The sequence below is a fragment of the Hippopotamus amphibius genome, chromosome 4 (assembly GCF_030028045.1).
Source record: "Hippopotamus amphibius kiboko isolate mHipAmp2 chromosome 4, mHipAmp2.hap2, whole genome shotgun sequence".
Lineage (NCBI taxonomy): Eukaryota > Metazoa > Chordata > Mammalia > Artiodactyla > Hippopotamidae > Hippopotamus > Hippopotamus amphibius.
In genome coordinates this window covers 129,660,126-129,683,020 of record NC_080189.1, presented here as the reverse complement: position 1 = coordinate 129,683,020, position 22,895 = coordinate 129,660,126, and the positions used below count along the sequence as shown (strand labels likewise).

Below are 22,895 nucleotides of genomic sequence, written 5' to 3'. Positions count from 1 at the left end.
CATATGCAGATGAAGATGGGTACAAGGATACTCAGGGGCACATGTTTGTTGTAGTAGAAAAACAGAAAAATCTAAATGTTCATATGTAAATGGAATGGACAAATAAAATGCAGATGGCTATCCAATGAGATACTATACAGGAGTTTCACAGAATGAGTTGGATCTATTATGTGTCTATCTATCTCTTATCCATCTAATCATCAACACGTAGATTATCGCCCCCAAAACATAAAATTGAATGTTAAACACAACTACACTCTGTTCCATAAAGATAGTATAACACCGCTTTTTTCTTTCAGTTAAAAAGTTAACACACAAAAGAATACTCAATAGTAAATTGTTGGCAAACTACAACGAAATCTGACCCACCACCTGCTTGTGCATGCCTATAAGCAAAGAGTAGTTTTTACATTTCGTAATGATTGGAGATCTTTTCTAAAAGAATATTTGATGGCAGATGAAAGTTATATGAAATTCAGATTTCTTTGTCCGAAAGTAAAGTTTTATTGGAACACAGCCAAGCCCATTTTTTAAAAAAACATATTTTTGCTCCAAGGACAGAGGTGAGTCATTTCCACAGACCACAGTGCAAAGCTGAAAATATTTATTATCCATCCTTTATAGAAAGTATCTGCAGACCTCTGTTCTATATGATTCCTGGATGTTATTTTTTAAATGGCTGGGAGTATACACATCACCTTCATGATGGTGGCTGCCTCTGGAGGAGGGGGGCGGAATGGAACTGGAGATAGATGTCAGAGGGCACTGTGATGTTTGTAAATGTGAAAAAACTTAGCAATTGTCAGTTCTGCCTGGTGGGAATACAAGTGTTTGTTATGTGAAGTCCTTGTACTTTTCTGTACTTTTTTTTAAAGCCTCAGAAAAGCTGAAAAAGAAAAATATATTTTGTAGACAATATTCTATATCAATGCATCTAAATCTGTCATATATTTTCAAAATTTTTATTTTACGTTGGGATATAGTTGATTTACAATGTTGTGTTAGTTTCAGGTGTACAGCGAAGTGAGTCAGTTATACACATACATGTCTCTATTCTTTTTCAAATTCTTTTCCCATTTAGGTTATTAGAGAATACTGGACAGTTTCCTGTGCTATGTAGTAGGTCCTTGTTGATTATCTGTTTTAAAGATAGCAGTGTATACATGTCAACCCCAAACTCCTAATATATGTTTTAATAGTCGAATAGTACTCTATGTTATAGATGACAGGGATTTCTTCTCGAATCCCTTACTTATGAACACTTAAGTAGTTTGACAACCAGGACAGCAAATATCTTCATATTGCACCTTAAAGCATTTGTGTAATTATTTCCATTGAACAAAATCCTAGAAGTTGAATTCCTTGTTCAAAAAACATTTAAAATTTCAATATATGTTGCCAAATTGCCATTCCAAAATGCTGCATCGTTTTTATCTTGAAAACAGAGAGATTATTAATTTTTTTTTTGCCAAATGCTAGGTGACAAGGGTTAAGTCATTATGATTTTATCTTGGGGCTCAGGATCTCTCCATGAATTTATAAGGTATTTGATTTCTTCTTCCCTGCAATGCCTGTTTAGGTCCTTAGAACTTTTTTCTATTGAATTTTAGTGTTTTCTCTTGCTGATTTGGGAGCTCTTATGTATTAAATATATTGATTCTTCCCTTGAAAAAAATCCATCTGGATTTTCATTTATTTACTTGGATAATAGTTTTCTGGCACTTAGGAAGCTGTAAATCACATGCAGTCTTTATACAGCTTTCCCCTAGCTTTTGGCTTAGTTTGGGATACGCCAAGGAGAGAATTGCTTTGGTAACTAATAGCCTCCACCACCTCCCAGAACCACTGACCCTTCTAAGAATTCGCTGGCGTTGACAATGAATGGTGCCTTCTTTCTGTTCTAGAAGACATGCGGTCGTGTCCTAAATGCATTGCTCATATCACAGGAGTTTGGTCAGGAAACAGAAACCACTTTGAGAGGTTTACGTGATCACTGGAAAGACTGGGGCTATGAAGGTCAGGAAGGTCACTGCCTGCAGATCAAGAAATCTGGACATTCTCAGGACTTGATCTCAGCCGCCTGAAGCACCAAAAAGGCATGACGGTCAAAGGATCCTTGAGAGCCGCGGGAAGAACATCACACCTGTATCCACTGATGCCTACGTGCGTGCTTATAGCTGCCGCCAGAATATAATGGCTTCTCCAGCTTCTCCTCTTTCCACATCTCTCATGAGTCGCTCATGCAACCTGAACCCTACTTATAAGAGGGTCTGGAAAATGTATGTGCCAGGCTCTCCGCCCTTTGCCATACTGAAGAGAGCTTAGAAGGGCAGAAATTGTGCTGAGCCTTTACAGATATTATCACCTGGAGGTTGTTTTCAGGAAAGATCAGATCAAACTGAATCAAAAGCATGCCCTGTGCATCAAAGGTTCACTGAGCACCAGTGTGCAAGAGATAGTACTAAGCCCTGTGTTGGGTTGTTTGGCATAAAAGAATCTTGCTCAGAAAAGGAAGGTAAGATATTAGGGAGGAGTCACTTTTGCAATCCACCCAAACATATTTTACTCATTTGAAATTTTATAACATTATAATATTAGACTTACAGTCAGTGAATTTACAGACGTAGAGAACAAACGTATGGATACCAAGGGGGAAAGGGGCGGGGTGGGGGGAATTGGGAGATTGGGATTGACACATATACCCTACTGATACTATGTATAAAATAGACAACTAATGAGAACATACCGTATAGCACAGGGAACTCTACTTAATGCTCTGTGGTGACCTAAATGGGAGGGAAGTCCAAAAGGGAGGCGATATATGTATATGTACGGCTGATTCATTTTGCTGTGCAATAGAAGCTAACGCAACATTGTAAAGCAACTATATGCCAATAGAAATTAATTAAAAAAATAAAGTCAGGGCTTCCCTGGTGGCGCAGTGGTTAAGAATCCACCTGCCAATGCAGGGGACAATGAGCCCTAGTCCAGGAAGATCCCACATGCCACAGAGCAGCTAAGCCCGCGTGCCACAACTACTGAGCCTGTGCTCTAGAGCCCATGAGCCACAACTGTTGAGCCCACGTGTCACAACTACTGAAGCCCATGCACCTAGAGCCGGTACTCTGCAATAAGAAAAGCCACGGCGATGAGAAGCCCGTGCACCGCAATGAAGAGTAGCCCCCGCTCACCACAACTAGAGAAAAGCCCGAGCGTGGCAACAAAGACCCAACGCAGCCAATAAATAAATTAATTAATTTAAAAAAGTCAGTGAATTTATAAAAATAATAAAACAGAATTTCTAAAGGGTGACTTGGGAATTCCCTGGTGGTCCAGTGGTTACGACTCCGTGCTTCCATTGCAGAGGGGCCAGGTTCGATCCCTGGTCAGGGGACTAAGATCCCACAATCGGCACAGCACAGCCAAAAAAAAACGGTGACTTGTCCACCTCAAAGGTCAAGGTAAGGAGGATACACCTAGATCAAAACTCATCTCAGTAAAGAGAGAGCTGGGACAGTGGGATTCTTCTATATTGTAATCCTTGGATTAGGGATGGATTTAGTGATATCCATTCATTGGTATTCTTGATCGCGAAGACATTTGTTGCTGGAAAATAACCCACAGTTTACACTTTTAATCACGTTATTACTCAGTTTAACCTTATAGTATTGGAAAAGATGCCTTAGGAGACACAAAGGAGTGACATCATTTTCTGTAGCAAAAGAAGGCCAATTTGGAAACTTGACTTTTGTGTCTGGGAAGTCCCTTCCAATTCTTGGACTTTGGTTGTGTTTCCAGGTTTCTAATTAAGAGATATTTTTAAAGGGTTGTATTACTGCAAGATTCTGTAGTATATTCTCAGCTTATAAAGTACTTGCACGTTATTTATATGATCTTTATGACTTTGATCACCTGTGAAAGAGCAAAGGGGGAGGTATTTTCATCTTCATTTTAGAGAAGAAATGAAAACTCCAGAAGATTAAATGAATTGCCCAAGCTCACCCAGTTCATGGTGATGAAAATCCTTTCTGAGTTCTGTGATCTTCTTGCCTAATGCAAATAGAAATGTTTGTATTTTCAATTTTATGCTCTAATCTCTAAGATGCTCCAGTTCTTTTCCAGTTGTGTGCATTCTGGATGAGGATTTCCAGAACTTGTTTTTTCTTTTTTAAAAGTCCAGAAACATCAAAAGCATGAGATTTTAAAGAAGGAAATTCATAATTTTCTACAAACATGTCAAAGTGTAAATTTTAGGTTAAGACCTAAGTATATATAATTTATTCTTTCTTGAAAAGTCTGTAATCATATGTAAACTCAATTGAATGTTAATTATGCGTATATTTTGGCCTCCCTTAATAGAAGTTAAAAGTTCATTTGTAATGCATTTATTATAGAGTCAAGGAGGAAAAACCAAATTCATACCAAAGAGAACACATACAAATAAGATACCCTAGTACAAATGTCTCTTGAAATTCATTAGCTATTATGATGAAGTTCAATTAGAACCATGCGGTTAGAACCATGTGGGAAATATGTGAATGGGGAATCAAGAGAGAAAGAAAAGATAATCTGCTTTTCATTAAGACTCGAAGTGTATCATAATTGGGTTGAATTTCTACCCAGATGGTCTCCCTGATGCTGACATCTGCAAAGTGAGGATAAAACTGTGTTGAGGTGTTATTTTCTGTGGCTGCATGGACATGTTACTCAGTTAAAAACTAGGAACTTGGAGTCCTTCAAGCAGACTCCTGCTAACCCATGCAAAGAAAGCTGCGCTTCCGGACCAGGGAGAGTCCCAAAAGTTCCCCTATCAGAAAAGATTTGGAATTCTTTAGAGCAGTTATAAATGTTTGGTCTTCCGTATGATACAAATCAATGACAAAGTGTAGATTCAAGACTGTCAGAGTCTATGTCAAGTTTACAGTACAGCTATCCCTGAAAATAAGTCACTAAAGAAAAATGCTTTTTTTTTAGTTGTGAAATGGCGTGTTCAAGTATGTATTTTCATTCAATTTTAATTGGTATTTTTTAAAGTGAAAGGTCTAGCTTAGACTTAAAAAGAACCCCCTGTGTGTATAAAATTTTTAAAAATATTTTTAATATTAACACTCCATGTTCTCCTTGTCAGATAACAGAAAGATCAGAGTAAATGGAACCAAGGAACCTATAGAGTTTAAATCGAATCAATGGTTTGGAGCAACAGTGAAAGCTCATAAAGGAAAAGTGGTGGTGAGTATCAACTGTGTCCTGGCGGGATAAGATGAACACTGAAATGTTTCAAAACTCATATCTGCAAAAATCCGTTCATGTAAGAACATGTCAGATTTTCAAAGATAAGCTTATCTGCATTCAAAAAAAAAAACTGAGTGCTTAAAATTTAAGAATTTATTTTAGTCTTTAAAGCTACAGGAAATAAAGCTGGCTTTCCAGAAAATTGGTTAGATCTTTTCAAATATTGCAAAACCAAATAAGGAAAATAGAAAAATAAAAGCTAAATCCTAAAAAGCTAAATATTTTATTGCTTAAGGTTGATTTAAAGGGCTGATTACCATATGCTAACTCATATATATATGGAATCTAAAAAAAATGGTACTGATGAACCCAGTGACAGGGCGAGAATAAAGATGCCGATGTAGAGAATGGACTTGAGGACACAGGAGAGGGGGCGCAAAGGGGAAGCTGGGACGAAGTGAGAGAGTAGCACCAAATGTAAAATAGATAGCTAGTGGGAAGCTGCTGCGTAATAACACGGGGAGATCAACTAGATGATGGGTGATGACTCAGAGGGCTGGGATAGGGAGGGTGGGAGTGAGTCGCGGGAGGGAGGGGATGTGGGGATATATGTGTAGATGCAGCTGATTCACTTTGTTGTACAGCAAAAACTGGCACAGCAGTGTAAAGCAATTATATTCCAATAAAGGGCTTAAAAAATAATAAAGGGCTGATTAAAGTTTGACCAGAGAAACAGGACAACTACTGTTAGGATTCTTTCAAAGCTCATCTACTGTGATGCCATGGATCCTCTTTAGAACTATTGGAAAGTTTTCTTTAAAAATATAACTACCAACTACATGGTTCTCTGAGTTCACTGACACTTCTTAAAGTAAAAATTTCTCACTCCCAGATAGAGATCTTTCTGCCTTAAAATGCTATGACTTTGTGATTCTCTTCTCTGTAGCTACAAGTGATAATACATCTGATTTATTGAGAAATAAATAACTATATTAAGCTGATCTGGAAATATTTCTTGTTGGTGGACTTTTTGTTTGTTTAACTATTGGCTCTAATTTCCTTACAAAATAAAGCGATAAATTTAGCTTCTAGGATTTGTTTAAAGGTGTTTGAATTATGATTTAATAAAAATAAGTATCCAAAGGAAATGCCTTGCTTCACTTGATCTGTGGTTAACCCCCCACAGAGATTTTGACACATAACAGGTAAGGTATAAAATATAGATAGCTCTCTTTAGTTACAAATCCAGAATTTACAATGGGTTACCTGTAGAATTGTATTTGCATTAATATAGTTCTCACATTCCAGAATTGGTAAAAACTTTTTAATCCTTTAGTGATTTACGATGTATGTGAATAAGTATCGAAAAGCTAAGTCCATCTTATAACTATTTGGGGTTAAAAAAATCTTTTGGTACTATATTGATTTTGATTACATCTTGAAAATTTATAACATGATTGTGCATTTATTCAATATTTGTAGAAGTCTTCAGAATCATTGAAAATAAAATAACACACCATGTTCATAATTAAAATGCTTAATTTGAGGGCATGCTTGCATTTTCAAAGTTATGTGATAGGAAATCGGATAATATAAAGTACCTTTTAAGTTAAATTTTTTGCTTGAGCACTGAAACTTAGCAGAATAAAGAATGAAATTCTGCCTTGTGTGACAATTCTTAGAACTTCAAATTGCTGTGAAAAGAAGTACCATTTTTGAGTATCCAGGTATCATGTGTGTACATGTTAAGCTTGGGTCAAAACCTGAATATTATCACATCATCTTGTTTCACATCAATGTGAAACCGAGAGGGTATAAGAAGTTAGCTTTTTAGGGCTGGCAGCAGGTAAGTGCTGGAAAGAATTTTCATGGCGTTGAAATCTTCTACGGTGACATGGGAGGTGAGGAGAGCCAGCTTATACTAAGCCACGTAGGTAAAGCTTTCCCTGTCCAAACTCCTACTTTTCACCATTCCGCCTTATGTTAAATGTCTTAACCACATAACTTGTCAGTGCAATAATAGGGCCCTAAGTGAAGGGAACTTAGATAAGCAAGAGAGTTTTTCAGTACTGGCCAAGACCTCACAATATAGAGAGAGACCAAAAATCCAAACAACCTAAGTTTTTAGTAAAGATAACTTATATTCTCAAGTAAGTAGGGTGCTACTCAGTAATCTTTACTAAAAGTTGTTATACATTGGACTAATCACCAAGGACATATTTGGAATCTTGAAAAGACTTTAAAATCAGGATCTGGGGGCTTCCTAGGTGGCACAGTGGTAAAGAATCCGCCTGCCAATACAGGGAACATGGGTTCGATCCCTGCTCCAGGAAGATCCCACATGCTGCGGAGCAACTAAGCCCGTGTGCCACAACTATTGAGCCCATGTGCTGCAACTACTGAAGCCCACGCACCTAGAACCCATGCTCCGCAACAAGAGAAGCCACGGCAATGAGGAGCCCGTGCAGCGCAATGAAGAGTAGCCCCCACTCACCGCAACTAAAAGAAAGCCCGCGCACAGCAAAAAAAAAAAAAAAAAAAAAAAGACCCAACACAGCCAATAAAATAAATAAATAAATAAATACATTTATTAAAAAAATAAAAAATAAAAATCAGGATCTGCCTTCCCTTTTTCTGCCTTTGTTTTAAGTGTGATGTCATCAACTTAGGAGAGAGCTAGTGGTTCCCTATTCCAGAAATCTGTAATTCTGCATCCCTAGAAATGAGTGCTTGACTATTCAGGTAAAACACGCTTATGTAGGATTCAAGCTAGCAAACAGAAGTCAAAAAGGTGCCTGTGTTTTCTACTTGTTTATTTTTATTGCCTCTCTTGTTCCTAGCACAATATTATTTAATTTACATAAAGAGGATTTCATATATCCTTTTTTATATTTGATAATTCTTTCCAAATATCATGCTCTTGTTAGAATCCAAACTTCTGAAGAGGCAACCAGAGGATTTCATGCAAGAATCATGTTTTTCTTACCATTGTTTAAATTAATTTTTTGTTCTGTCATGAATAAAAGCCGTTAAATGAAAAGTAAACCCACTGTGATAAGAGGGTAGCATGTCCAAATGTAAGTCATTGTTTAAAAATTGTCAGACAGGGCTTCCTAGGTGGCACAGTGGTTAAGAATCCGCCTGCCAATGCAGAGGTCACGGGTTCGATCCCAGCTCCAGGAAGATCCCACATGCCGCGGAGCAACTAAGCCCGTGTGCCACAAAAAAAAATTGTCAGACACACCCTCAGTGATAAACCAGGGGAATTCACACAACAGAGGTTTACAAACTCATCTGCATCTTTTGATTTGAAAGTAGTTTTTCTTTAAGCAACAATTAGACAAGGAAAGGAACTAGTTCTCATTTTAGGACATCACACTTATTCATTTGCTGTTTAAATGTTCATTTGCTTTTATGCAGGTCCAATTTAAAAAAAAGAAAATATGAGTTGCCTTTAGTAAATATTTACTTACGCCAGGCTACTTTGATTTGACTTAAAATCCTGTGGGGGGAAATCTCACTCCTTTGTATATGTTTAATTTGTTCCAATTCTATGCTGAATTAATGTTGAAAAATTGGCTTTGGAAGTTTAATTAACTCTGACTGCTGAGGTACGCATTAGCATACTGAAGCCCAATTAAGTCACCTGATAATTTAGCATTGTTTTTTACAAATTAGGTCCATTCATCGACAAGTCAAATCATAGTATGAGGAATCCACATCGAAAAAATATTTATTGTCTTTGATGTTTCCCAGGCCTGTGCTCCGTTATATCACTGGAGAACTCTTAAACCGACACCAGAAAAGGACCCAGTTGGCACTTGCTATGTAGCGATTCAGAATTTCAGTGCGTATGCTGAGTACTCCCCTTGTCGGAACAGTAAGTTATTCTTTTTCTTGAAACTGAAATTGAGCTCAAGAGCTTTTCTGCTGTAGACATTGCAGGTAATCCCAAAACACCACAGGTAAGGAAAAAGCAATGGGGGTAAGGATGATTGATGGTCTTACAGGATGCTTTGCTGTGACATGAGGACCAAGACACAGAATTCTGCTGATCCTCTTCGTGTTTTAGAAAATTCTAGTTTTAGATATTCTGCAGTCAAATTGATTGGTTCCTTACTTTAGGCCTTACACTCTCCGTCTCTATTCAGAATTCACACTGCATTTAAAGTATGGGCAGTGTCCACTTGTTAACTGCAGGGATGGTGTTAGTTAGCATGATTGGACCTGGAGGCACAGTGGATATGAGCTCTCCACTCAGCCGTGTTCTCACCGGCTGTTGCTTTCTTTAGCAGCTGTGTACTCGGGTTATCTGATATACTTTTCTCCTTAGGGTGTTTAATCCCATTTTCCAAAAAGATTCTGTACATTTGGCATCCACCTCTCATCTGGAGTTCTAGGAATTTTTCAATGAAGTATCCTTTAAAAAGCAAGCCTGTGAGTGCTATCTTTGGGACACTGTTGTTCAATCACTTCCTTTTGGGGGGATATCCCAGGACTTTGGGAATCTGCTCAGAGTCCTTTTGTGAAGTTTTCCAGTTTTCTGTGTGTTATGTAGATCATTGGGATTTGTCAGCAAGAAACCAAGGGATTTGCATTCTTATTCTTGATAATTCACAAGGCCATACTAGGGAAAGAAATGGCATTGGAAAAAAAAATTCTAGTGACTGATTTCTGGATATTGATTTTTAAAAACTCAACTCAAATTAGATTCCCAAAACTAATTAACTAAGTAAAGTTTCCCCATTCTGTGTAAATATTTTTAAATTTCAAGATTAATTTAGGCCAGATAATGAGAAAATATCAGAAATCAAACAATGAAGGTAAAGAGTGGATCGGTGACATTAGAGGGTTCATAAAGAGGCCTCTGAGATTTCAAGATCTAAAGGCCTGGCAGTGAAACAGCTTATTCTGAGGGGTTTGGGTGAGGATTTTGGCAAGGAGACGATTATGACTTCCTGTTTTAAAATACTGAAATAAATCAGCCACTTCCTCACATCTGTCCGTCAACTCAGAATTTTATTTTAAATGGCTTTAAAAGAGGTATTCTTGGGACTTCCCTGGTGGTGCAGTGGTTAAGAATCACCTGCCAATGCAGGGGACATGGGTTCCATCCCTGGTCCGGGAAGATCCCACATGCCGCAGAGCAACTAAGCCCGAGTGCCACAACTACTGAGCCTGTGCTCTAGAGCCTGCAAGCCACAACTACTGAGCCCACGTGATACAACTATTGAAACCCAAGCACCTAGAACCTGTGCTCTGCAGCAAGAGAAGCCACTGCACTCTTGACTGTGGTGTGCAGGCTTCTCAGTGCAGTGGCCTGCAAGCAGCCATGAAGACCCAACGCAGCCAATAAATAAATAAATAAATAAATTTAAAAAAATAAATAAAAGAGGTGCTCTTTATAGATAAGACTCAATTATGTATTCCTTCAACACATGTTTATTGAATACACTCAGCACTAATTATTCTATATTTAGTGAATAAAGCACAAAACAAGAGAAAGCAAACCCCTGTCTTCAAAAAACTTATATTCTAGTGTGGGAGGGAGACAGCATACGTATAAATAAATAAGTTCAGATCCAGCAATTCCACTTCTGGGAATTTATCCAAAAGAAATGAAATCACTATCTTGAAAAGATAACTGTACCCCCATGTTCACTGCAGCATTATTTACAACAGCCAAGACATGGAAACAACCTAAGTGTCCATCAATGGATGAATGGATAAAGGAGATGTGGAATAGATAGAGACGTGAATATGGATATGTACACAAGGGAATGTTATTCACCCACGCGAAAGAATGAAATCTTGCCATTTATGCCAACATGGATGGATCTCGAAGGCATTATGCTGAGTGAAATAAGTCCGATAAACATAAATATTCTGTATGATCTCACTTACATGCAGAATCTTAAAAAAACACAAACTCACAGAAAAAGAGTACAGACTGGTGGCTGCCAACGGTGGGGGCATGGATCTGGGCTAAATGGGTGAAGGTGGTCAAGAGGTACAAACTTCCTGTTACAAGACATAAGGTATACAGTACAGCACGGTGACTGCAGTTGATATGATATTGTATAGTTCAAAGTCGCTAAGAGAGTAGATCTTAAGAGCTTTAAAAAATTGTAACGATGTGGGTGAGGGATGTTAACTACACTTACTGTAGTAATCATTTCACAGTATATACAGACATCGAGTTGTTACATTGTACATCTTGGACTCATATAATGTTACATGTCAATTACATCTCAACAAAAACTTTTCTTAAAGAATAAATAAGTTTCTAATAAAGTGCCAGGTAGTGAAAAGTGCTACGAAGAAAAATATAGCAAGGCAAGAGAGTAGGGAGTGATATGCCTGGGTGGGGAGAGGAGCTTTGTAGACAGGACAATGAGAAGGGCTTCTCTTAGCAGTTATTGGAGCAGGAAAGCAGGAGCTTTCCAAGCACAGGCAACAGCCATTAAGAGGGATATTTTGTGTCACGTTCCACTCAAGGTGTCATGCCCCTGGGTTCTGTAAGAGGTCATTATTATTATGCTAAAGATAAACATCAGGTAGAGTGATAAATCCTGAATTTATTCATAAAATTAATGGTAGAGCTGAGATTCAAACCTGAACTTCTTTCATCAATTTTTACACCTATCCATATCATATTTCTCATGATTTGGTAAAGATACCTCCCTACAGCAGTAAACTATTGTAGCTGAAATGATGAGCCCATCCTTCACTTGCCTCTTGCCTTAACGATATATCCTATTCCAGCTATCGTCAAGGATGATTGTTTAGAAACCTTGTCACTGCTCCTTGTTCTGCCCTTTTATCTGACTGCCCATGTGATGGGAGAGCTCGGATTAAAACACAGCACAAGGCATCTAGACTTGTGGGATAAGAGTTGCGGGGCGAATTTGAACCATTATCTAAAAATTTAAATTATAGTACTCTCCACATTTTGAGTTACATGGGTACATTACATTGTCTATTTATTTAGCATTTACTTTCCTAAATAAAAGAATAGCTTGACAACGGTAAAAATAAAGTTTATGTTGAGTTTCAGAATAGCTAAACAAATGGCCAGGAATTCTTTCCACTCTAGTACACAACTCCAGTGTTCACATCCTTCTGGTCTCTCTCTTGCTGGGAGTACTTCCTCCTCAAATGCACCCAAGGAGCAGACTTCCTGTGTTCCCCAAGGAGTTCACAGTTCATTAACACAAAGCCAGCTTGTTCAAGAGTGTATGGTCAGTATCACAGAACAGGAATATTACTTTCAAAAGCGAATTTCAAGAAGCTTCTCACGTTCGTGTCACACCACAAAGCCCCTCCACTGACACTTTGAGCAATTTGGGTGGTAGTCTGCTCATTCATATTAATGACATGCCTATAGCTCTTATGGTCATTCATAATTCAGGTGGCGATGGTTTACACACACCCTTCCATTCTCCTTGGGAAGCCAAACACGATAGCATGATTCTCTGGATTCCTTAGTTCACTCTAATTGTAAAGTTCACAGATGCTCTGAAGTTCCGGGAAGAAAAATTCCTTCAGCTCTCATAAACTGTAATTCTAAAAGAAAAGCTTACATTGAAAGGAAATAACCTCCCTTTTCTACCATAATAACCACTTCAACATTTGAAGTTGGTTATTTTCTCATTGAATATGAAAAATTAGTGTTTTCTCTTAATTTTTTCAGTTTCTTGTTTTGAAGCAAAATGATTTCAAAGAATGGTCTTGTTTCTTCCTTTCTGAATAATTTACAGTCTTGAAAAAGCCAGAGTTGATTTTCAAAAGGATTTATAAAAAGGTTTATGCATTAAAATACATTTCTTAAATATAGTCAAGATTACATATTACTATGTTCACATAATGATATATCAAGTATTCATATATATTTCTGGGTGCATACAAATATTTTCACACATGAACCTCTAGGAAAATGGTACCTGGACATTTGAGGTTATACAGATGAGACTTTAAGGAACTTCACAGCATTCATAATTATAAACCACAAAATATTGTTAAAATAAAATATATTGTAAGGTACTGTGCACTAAACGTTTGTTAAGACAGATCCCATGTTAAGTGTTTTCACCACAAAAAAATTAACAGGAAAGCAATATTTGCTTGGGGGTGGGGACACAAGAAATCTTTTGGAGGTGACGCGTACGTTTATTCCCTTGATTGTGGTGGTGCTATCGTGGCATCAGGCATATGTCTAAACTCATCAAAATGTACACATTAAGATGTGCGCTTTTGTTTTGTATATTAAGTATAACTCAGTAAAGCTGAAAAAAAACTTAGCTTAGAAAAACACACAAAGCATCAACTGACATTTGAATTAAAAACAGATCATCAAATAATACAGTATATGAGGTAAAAAAGTATTTTAAAATATAAAGGGAGCATCTGGAAAGAACGGCTGATGACAGTGCTAAAATTAGCTAAGTACTCACCAGAGAAAAGAAAAAACAGAAGACATTCTAGGAAAAGCTGGAAAGGCCAGATCCATTTCAAAAAGCTTCGGAAACAGACACATGTCCAGCCTCTAAGTTTTTCCTGTGATGATGTACATTTCCTTTCCTGCCCCCTTATTTTAGTTTCCATTCAGGAATATCCTTGATAAGAAAGGAGTAATTATTTGCATGTTTGCATCTAACTGTATAATAACTGAGATTCCCTCTACTGAACTATATTTTGGTTTTAATTTAAGCACTTTAGAAGTGATGGACACTTTTAAAGTACAAGTGACAAGTGGTACATTCCTCACCCTAATATCCCAGGATCCTAATATCCTGGGAACCCACATGTTGACCTGCCTGTGGTTTAAAAAACTGTATAATAAAAAAGTCGTACTGGACTTTCAGTTAGTGAATTACATCGCAGAGAGTATAAAATAAGCCATTGTGGACTTCCCTGGTGGCACAGTGGTTAAGAATTCGCCTGCCAATGCAGGGACACAGGTTCAGTCCCTGGCCTGGGAAGATCCCACATGCCGCAGAGCAACTAAGCCCGTGCGCCACAACTACTGAAGGCCATAGAGCCTATGCTCCGCAATAAGAGAAGACACTGCAATGAGAAGCCCACCCACTGCAACAAAGAGTAGCCTCCACAGCTAGAGAAAGCCCGTGTGCAACAAAGAAGACCCAATGCAGACAAAAATGATTAAAAAATTTAAAAAATAAAATAAGCCATTGCTAGAGAGTTTTCTCTTTTGTGAACACTAGTGTCCCTATGAGATGCATTGTGACCAGAAATGCAATGTCCAAATTTATGTAATGATACTAGAAGAATGTGAATTTAATTTCCTATTAGAGATCATGAAAATTAAAACTCTTATTGGTGACCCCAGCAGAAAGTGTCCACCCAGGTGACCAAATTTAGCTCTGTCTTTCTCAAGGCATTGCTTTACTCAGAACACGTGGGCACCACAGAGGGACTTCCCTGGTGGCACAGTGGTTAAAAATCCACTTGCCAATGCAGGGCATATGGGTTCGAGCCCTAGTCTGGGAAGATCCCACATGTTGTGGAGCAACTAAGCCCGTACACCACAACTATTGAGGCTGTGCTCTAGAGCCCACAAGCCACAACTACGGAGTCTGGGTGACACAACTAGTGAAGCTCACGTGCCTAGAGCCTGTGCTCCGCAACGAGAAGCCACTGCAATGAAAAGTCTGCCCATCACAACAGAGTAGCCCCCATTTGCCACAACTAGAGAAAGCCCATGCACAGCAAGGAAGACCAATCACAGCCATTTATTTAAAAAAAAAAGGGAACACGTAGGCACCACTGAAACACATTATTGCCACTTGGGGAGTTGGGAACATAGTTGAGAGATGCAGGTTTTATTTCTTCAAACAAACATGAGTTGTAAAACCCAATATCATAACTCCAAGGAACGTTATTCCTATTGCTCTTACTATAGAATCACAGTGCCATTTGGACTAGAAAACAGATTGAAATGTGCTTAAGAAATTACTTGCAGTAAATTTAAAAAATAAGTATAGAACACATATTGATCATTTAAAATTTAGAAGTCTATAGAGAAAACATCAGTGTATCCTGAACTGGTTATTAAAATACATCTTGGGAATGATGACATTATAATATTTGTATCTTTTGATTATTCCAGGCAATGCTGATCCTGAAGGTCAGGGTTACTGCCAAGCAGGATTTAGTCTGGATTTTTATAAGGTAAATTCTTTTGGTCTTATAGCTTCTAAAATTTTTTTCATCTGTTTGATTCTTTTTTACCCTCTACCTCTCATTCCCATGTCCACCTCCCAATAACCACCACCACTGAAAGAACCTTTAGGTATATGCCTGGCCTGTTATGGCAGCGTCTTTAAATTTTTTTGTTTGCTCTTCATTTTTAATAAAGTAATCTATGCACATGATAACCTATTAAATAGTAAAGAAATACACAGGTTGAGAAGCAATAGTCTTGCTTCATTTTTAAATGAAAATCTAAAATATTCAGTAAAGAAATATGCTTCTAAAAAGATCACAAGAATCTATATTTAACTCAGCTGTAATTGATTAGATTTCACATTAGTGTTAATGTGAAATGTTAACGTTAATTTCACATATCCTTTCACAAAATTAAAAACCGATATTTAGTAAGATTCCACGGTTTTGAAAATAATACAGATTTCATCAACATCTGAAATTTTAATCTCTGTCTTCTTCCCCCCCCCCACCCCCCACTAAAACGTAAGGATGCAGAATATGAAAAGTGGGGTTTTAAGTAAAAAAGAGAATTTATATTTTCTAGTCTGGAATTTTTGCTCTCTCTAGGGAAGGCATGGGTTTTCAGATGTATAGAAAAAAAACAGGCATTACTGTGGCCTCGAAATAAACAGAAACCAAATTTTCTTTTTATTGCTAAGGCTTGAAAGACCACGTCTGCTAGACTGCACAGAATGAAACGTAGATGTTTTGCTTACCCGAGGCAGTGCCAAAAAACTGAATTTACATATTCTCAGGGGAGAGAATTTTGCTTACCTTAATTGAATCTAATTAAAATTATTTAATATGATAACACTAAATAATTGAAAACAATAAAAGGTAAGAAAAGGACCTACATGACTCAGATATAAGGGCCTCGTTTAAAAAATTATTTTTTATGTGTAACAGATTGTTACAGCAATGCTTATGAACACTGATTTCTCACCCTTTTAAAAAAATCTCAGTTTTTCTTTTCCAATTGTTGTTGCTATTTCTGTTTTGTAGAACGGAGACCTTATAGTTGGAGGCCCTGGAAGTTTTTATTGGCAAGGTATGTTCTGTTAGCAGAGAAGAAATGCCCACATGTTGTTTCTAACCAGGAGAAGAAACATAAGTAACTTCAAGTATTGACTTTTTATTATGTTAATTTTATCTCCATATTGGTACTTTCTCCAATGAAGGAAGCATCATTTCAGTTTGTACTTTGTGATATAAATGATATTTTAAAATACTGTTGCAACTTAATTCCTTTATTCACCAAATGCTATGGAGGCCATATCAGGCTTTGTACTAGATGCTAAGGATAAAATAATAAGTAATCCACAGAGGTTAGCATTTGGGGAAAAATGCAGGTATTAATTGCATACTCACATGAGTACTTGAGAAAATTCAGGTACTCACTAGCAAGGAAAGGCATGTCAAGACGGGGCCATGAGAGCATAGGAGGCGTCTCCAGGATGGCCCCATGCAGGTGTGTTTTGTCCTCTGAACGCTGGCTGACAGATGTAATACAACCTGTGCTCTGTTTAGGGAGCCCTGAACCCAGGTGCAGGATGGCATCTGCCCAGGGGTGATGACTTCCTCTAATTCTTAAATAGGTGTTACATAAGCCAGCAACAACCCTAAGGCCAACGAATTTGGAAGCAGCAACCCTGCACTGAGCTCTGAACCTTGAGTAGGAGGTAATTCGGCAAAGAGAGGAAGAGTTGTGTGAAAATGTTCTAGGGCATATAGGAGCCTGGTGAGCTGAGAATGGAGGGAAGTCAGGGGACTAGAGTTAACAGCTGCTGGGCAGAATGGAGGGGCCCCCCACCATGCAGGCTGGCAGCCCCAGGTAAGCAGTTTTGGCTTTATCCCCCAAACGATGAGAAATCCCCGTGGATGGTTAGAGTTTAAATGGATTGCCTTAGGTAGAGTAAGAATGTGCTATTTGTTCTGAGAATAAAGGGAAACCACTGGAGAATCTGAAGCATAGGATGCTATGATCAGATGTGTGTTTTGCAAAGATCACTCGCTGCAGTGTGGAAAACGGATCAGAAGTTGGCCAAAGTAAAGTATCAGCAAACTAGTTATGTAGTTATAAGCTAGTTCTAAGTCTATAAGGTAAACCAGCTCTAAGGTTCAGAAGAAGACGTTTGCTTCTTAGAGTGGTCCTAGTACAGACTGAGAAAGGGGAGGAATTTGAGAGATACTTTGGAGGCAGAATAAACAGCTTAGATGATGGACTGGATATATGCAGGTGAATGGAGAGGATGTCAAGGATATGTTTCTGACTTCTGTAACTGAAGGGCTGTAGGTGGGACCCAGTCCCTGAGATGGAGAACGCTGGAAGAGAACGGGTTTGGAGGGGGTTAGGGAAAGAAGATGATGTGTTTGCTTTTGGTTATGTTGGGTATGAACGTGTTTGAGATGTCCAAGATTTTTCACAGAAGTATTTAGATGTATGGGCTTAAACTCAGAGAAGGTATCTAGGCTAAAATAAAAGCTAGCCTAGTGGTGATAACTGTGGATGTGAATGAGATGCCTAAAGAGAGATTACAGAGAACGCAGACTTGACTTTGGAAGTAAAGTTTGGAATAAAGATAGAGTAGAATGTGAGAGAGAGAAATAGTTGAGTGAAGTAAAATAGATGGCTAGTTGGAAGCTGCTGCATAACACAGGGAGATCAACTCTATGATGGGTGATGACTTAGAGGGGTGGGATAGGGAGGGTGAGAGGGAGTCGCGGGAGGGAGGGGATATGGGGATATATGTATAAATAAAGCTGATTCACTTTGGTGTACAGTGGAAACTGGCACAACAGTGTAAAGCAATTATACTCCAATAAAGAGCTTAAAAAATAAAATAAAATAAAAAATAAAATAAAATAATTAGCAGTATCAAGGGGATAGAGAAGCATCTGTCTGAGACAGATAATTTAAAATTTTACTCAGTCTTAAGATTATAATATTTATAGAAGCAACTAAAGGAAACAAGCAAAGACAGTGTGTTTGTGGGAGGAGGGGAAGGGATATTTAGCTTTAACTCAGAGAAAATTGGCAAATTCTACAGACGTTGTTCAGAAACTCATATCTAAATACAATTGTCTTAATATAAGAACAGTCATTTCAGGCATGGTCACTTGGAGATATTTATGGCCTGGTTTAACAGTTTTATTCTTTTGGAACTTCAAACAGAAAGACTGTGGGAATGTGTGAATTCCCAAAGAATAATTTGGCTTTAAAGTTAATATTAAATGTTAGTCTCTTGAAAGCATTTCTCCAGTTTTCTCCCAGAGAGCATGAGATCACACTTTTTCCTTAGATGTCCGTAATAAATATAAGAATGCATAAAAGTTGTGGTGGAACATTGCTGGCCATCTTTTGTATTCATGTCTATCCCAATACAATCATATTTTAAGACTTCTGATACAGACTTTATTTGGAGGAGATTAGACAATGTTCTTATCATCTCAATGTTGGTGGCCATGGTTTCCCTTTCTGCTAAAATTCTGGATCTTGCTGGGCCTTGCTGCCTTTCACTCTCATAAGTTTATGCTTTATGTATATATTTTAGCATAAAATGTGAATGATTCAGAGGTTATGTAATTCATTCCTTTAGCTTAGCTGATATCTTTTACAATCTATTAACTAAGTAATTTAGATACAAAATACATCTGTACTTTGAGAGAACACAAAAAGTCTTACTAGAATGCCAAAGGAGGACTTCCCTGGTGGCACAGTGGTTAAGAATCCACCTGCCAATGCAGGGTACATGGGTTCAGTCCCTGGGCTGGGAAGATCCCACATGCCACAGAGCAACAAAGCCCGTGTGCCACAATTACTGAGAGCGCTCTAGGGCCCGTGAGCCACAACTACTGAGCTTGTGCACCTCAACTACTGAAGCCCACGTGCCTAGAGCCCATGCTCTGCAAAAAGAGAAGCCACCACAATGAGAAGCCCACACACTGCAAGAAAGAGTAGTCCGGGCTCGCCACAGCTAGAGAAAGCCCATGCATAGCACGAAGACCCAACACAGCCAAAAAATTAAAAAAATTTTTTAAAGAATTAAAAAAAAAAAAAGAATGTCAAAGAAGACTAGTCGTAATGCTGAATATCCTAATAGCAAAAGCACATGCGTGACCTTAGGGAATGCACTCAAACTCTTTAGGCCATAGTTTCCCCACCTGTAAGAAGATATATTTGGGGCTAGATGATCTCAAAGCTAGATGATGTTTCTTCTAGCTAGAATATTCTAGAATATTTTAATTGGAGATGAGTAGTTGAGTGAAGGTTTTTTTTAATGAATCACATAAATTTTGCCTAAGGTATCCCCACCCTTAGATATGTTTATCATTTGGAGGTTGAGGAAGTAAGTAAGGTAAAGGCAGGAGGACTACAGATAAAATTAAGGAGTATTGGATTAACAGATATGAACTGCTATATATAAAATAGATAAGTGACAAGGATACACTGTATAGCACAGGGTATTTATGCGTTATCTTGTAATAACCTATAATGGAGTACAGTCTATAAAAATACTGAATCACTATGCTGTATGCCTGAAACTAACATAATATTGTAAGTCAACTATACCTTAATTTAAAAAACAGAAAAAAAAAATGTTACATGAAAAAAAAATTACACAGTTCATCTTTGGTTCTTCTATCAGAATGGAAAGCTCTAACCAGCTGTCAGCAACGTTGGCGTGCAGTTCTAGTGCTAGGCAGGAAAATTCACTGTCGAAAATGCAAGCTCTCTCATGATCATTTTCAAGGGCGTGTGCGTTCTTCAGACGCCCTGTGTCTGCAAGGGGAGGGCCTGCCTCTGGCATTCATGCAGTTAATCTGTTCATTTGTTTGAACACAGGTCAGGTGATCACGGCCAGTATCGCAGACATCATTGCAAACTACTCATTCAAGGATATCCTAAGGAAGTTGGCTGGAGAAAAGCAGACAGAAGTGGCTCCAGCTTCCTACGATGATAGTTACCTTGGTGAGATCCACTGCGCAAGACATTTGTGGTTTCTCAAGAGACAAGCGTATTAAATGCAAATTTTATTCCGCACTTATCTGATAATATTTGGCACCTTATGCAAATTTTCTCTTCTTACCAGCTTCGAGTGGACTCTTTTCTTTTGACTCGGTCATTATATATAATCTACGTAGTTTGGTAGCTATCTCATAGGCTCTGTGACAATCTCTTGCACATAAGATGTTTTGCTGGTGGGGATGCCCAGTACTACCTGGGCAACATGATGGTGGACCTTTCCTGTTTCTAGAAAGAGCAAGAGACTTTCCAGTTGCTAGAATGTCCTCAAAATTTATTATATGCAAACCATACCATGCCATTTCATCACTGTTGTTTGCCACCTCTGATATCATATTGGCATCGTGATTCCTTGGTGAACTTTGAAAAACTGTGTTATCTTTTATCACTTCGTCTCACTTTAGAGCCAAGTGAAATTTGTAGGAAATCATCATTAAAGGTATTAGGAAGTAGGCCTTCTTGGTGATCAGCAATAGCAAAACCCGAGCACCAGAGATGCCTTTCAGAGTCTTTGTCTGATTATGATGAATCAGCGACTCCTAAAATGCAGTAACCACCATTCACACGCCAAGGTGGGCAGTGAAGCCTTCCTGCCTCTAAAAGGGACCTCAGAATCCCATCGTGTTGCCAGGCTCAGAAGTAGCAGATCCAGGGCCTCCCTGGTGGCGCAGTGGGATACGGGTTCTGCCTGTAGGGGTTACGGGTTCAATCCCTGGTCGAGGAAGATCCCACATGCCACGGAGCAACTAAGCCCATGAGCCACAGCTACTGAGCCCGAATGCCTAGAGCCCGTGCTCTGCAACAAGAGAAGGCACCGCAATGAGAAGCCCATGCACCGCAACAAAGAGTAGCCTCCTGCTCACCGCAACTAGAGAAAGCCCTCGTAGCAACAAAAATCCAATGCAGCCAATAAATAAATAAACAAATAAATTTTAAAAAGTAGTAGATCTATTATACTTCCAAGATTTAGCATAAATCTTGGTTTGATTAATTTTTGTCCTTATAGAACCCTAAACTTTTATGCTACGGTATTTGTCAGGATTTCTGCACAAAGTAGTACTATGGCAGTGCCTTCATATTTCTAGATATAGCTATAGATGACCTGTAAAGCCTTCAAACATGTGATTCGCTTCTTTTTGTTAAAACAGGATATTCAGTTGCTGCTGGGGAATTTACTGGGGACTCTCAACAAGGTGAGAGACATTGTTGAAATGAAGCCAGCAGTTGGGTTGGCCAAAATGTTCGTTCAGGTTTTTCCACACGGTATGGAAAACCAGAATGAACTTTTTGGCCAACCCAACATAAAAGATGGGGAAAAGTACAGTGACCTAAAAAGCTCTTTTAGGAATGTGATTTTTAAACAATTCTGAAACTTTTAATCAGAATTACATTTAATAATTCCTTTGTGTTGTAGCCATATGAGGCTGCAGGCTCCAAAGTTACCAGTGTGATGGTTGATTTCTTTTTTTAACCAAATTTTGAATGTTCGTGGGATGTGAGAAGCAGTGGTTGCCATGTATCTCAAATGGGATAATCCCCCTTAATCTTTCTTAGTTGACAACCCTCATCCTGACATAAGTCAACTTCATTATATCTGACTGTGGCCTGTCTTAGGTGCCCCTAGTAAACATCTACTCAACACTCAAACATCTGTATTTGAATGGCTCTTCCAAACTTAATGTGCTTATACCTGAACTCCTGATCTTTCCACTTAAACATGTTCTACCCTCTGTCAGCTCCATCTCAGTAAGTGGCAACGCCATCCTCCAAGCTACTCAAGCAAAAAACCTTGCAAGTCAGCCTGGACTATGCTCTTTCTCTCACTCCCCATCCATATCTAATCCATGAGCCAATCCTGCTAACTAAACTCAAAACACAGCCAGAATCTGACTACTTCTCACCTCCTCCACAGCTTCCACTCTGATCCTCAGCAACACTATTGCAATAGCTTCTAGTCCTCCCTGCTTTCATCTTTGCTCTCCCGTAGTCTTCCCTAGATCCAGCAGCCAACATGGTCCTTGAGGAACAAAGTCACATTGTATATTTCTTTGCTGAATAACTTCTAATTTATTCAGTCTAAAATCCAAGTCTTCACAATGACCTAAAAGACTCTGTTCATGAGGCCCCTATTGGTCTCATCTCCTTGTCCTTTACTCCTCACTGCAGATACCCTGCCCTCCTTGCTGTTCTTTGAATAACCCAGACACACTTCTACCTCAGGACCTTTGCACCTGCTATTCCTTCTGACTAGAACATACTTCTCCCAGATCTCCTTACTATTTACTCCCTCACTTTCTTCATTCCTTGCTAACGTTGTCTTCTTGCCAAGACCTTCTCTGACCACCCTAATAAATCATAATTCCCTCCTCATCCCAATTCCAGCACTCCCAGTAGCACTTTACTGCTTAGTTCT

The 22,895-nt window shown here is 38.5% G+C and overlaps 1 protein-coding gene across 1 annotated transcript in view; it reads left to right on the top strand.

Annotated features, from left to right (window-relative positions):
* Nucleotides 1-22,895, top strand: part of ITGA8 (integrin subunit alpha 8) — a 171,380-nt gene that overhangs the window by 20,752 nt on the left and 127,733 nt on the right. Inside the window, exons 3-8 of the mRNA XM_057732743.1 lie at nucleotides 5,129-5,229; nucleotides 8,989-9,112; nucleotides 15,362-15,423; nucleotides 16,462-16,507; nucleotides 20,303-20,428; nucleotides 21,631-21,675. Coding sequence (XP_057588726.1) covers nucleotides 5,129-5,229; nucleotides 8,989-9,112; nucleotides 15,362-15,423; nucleotides 16,462-16,507; nucleotides 20,303-20,428; nucleotides 21,631-21,675 — 504 coding nt within the window. The remainder of the gene's footprint in view (nucleotides 1-5,128; nucleotides 5,230-8,988; nucleotides 9,113-15,361; nucleotides 15,424-16,461; nucleotides 16,508-20,302; nucleotides 20,429-21,630; nucleotides 21,676-22,895) is intronic.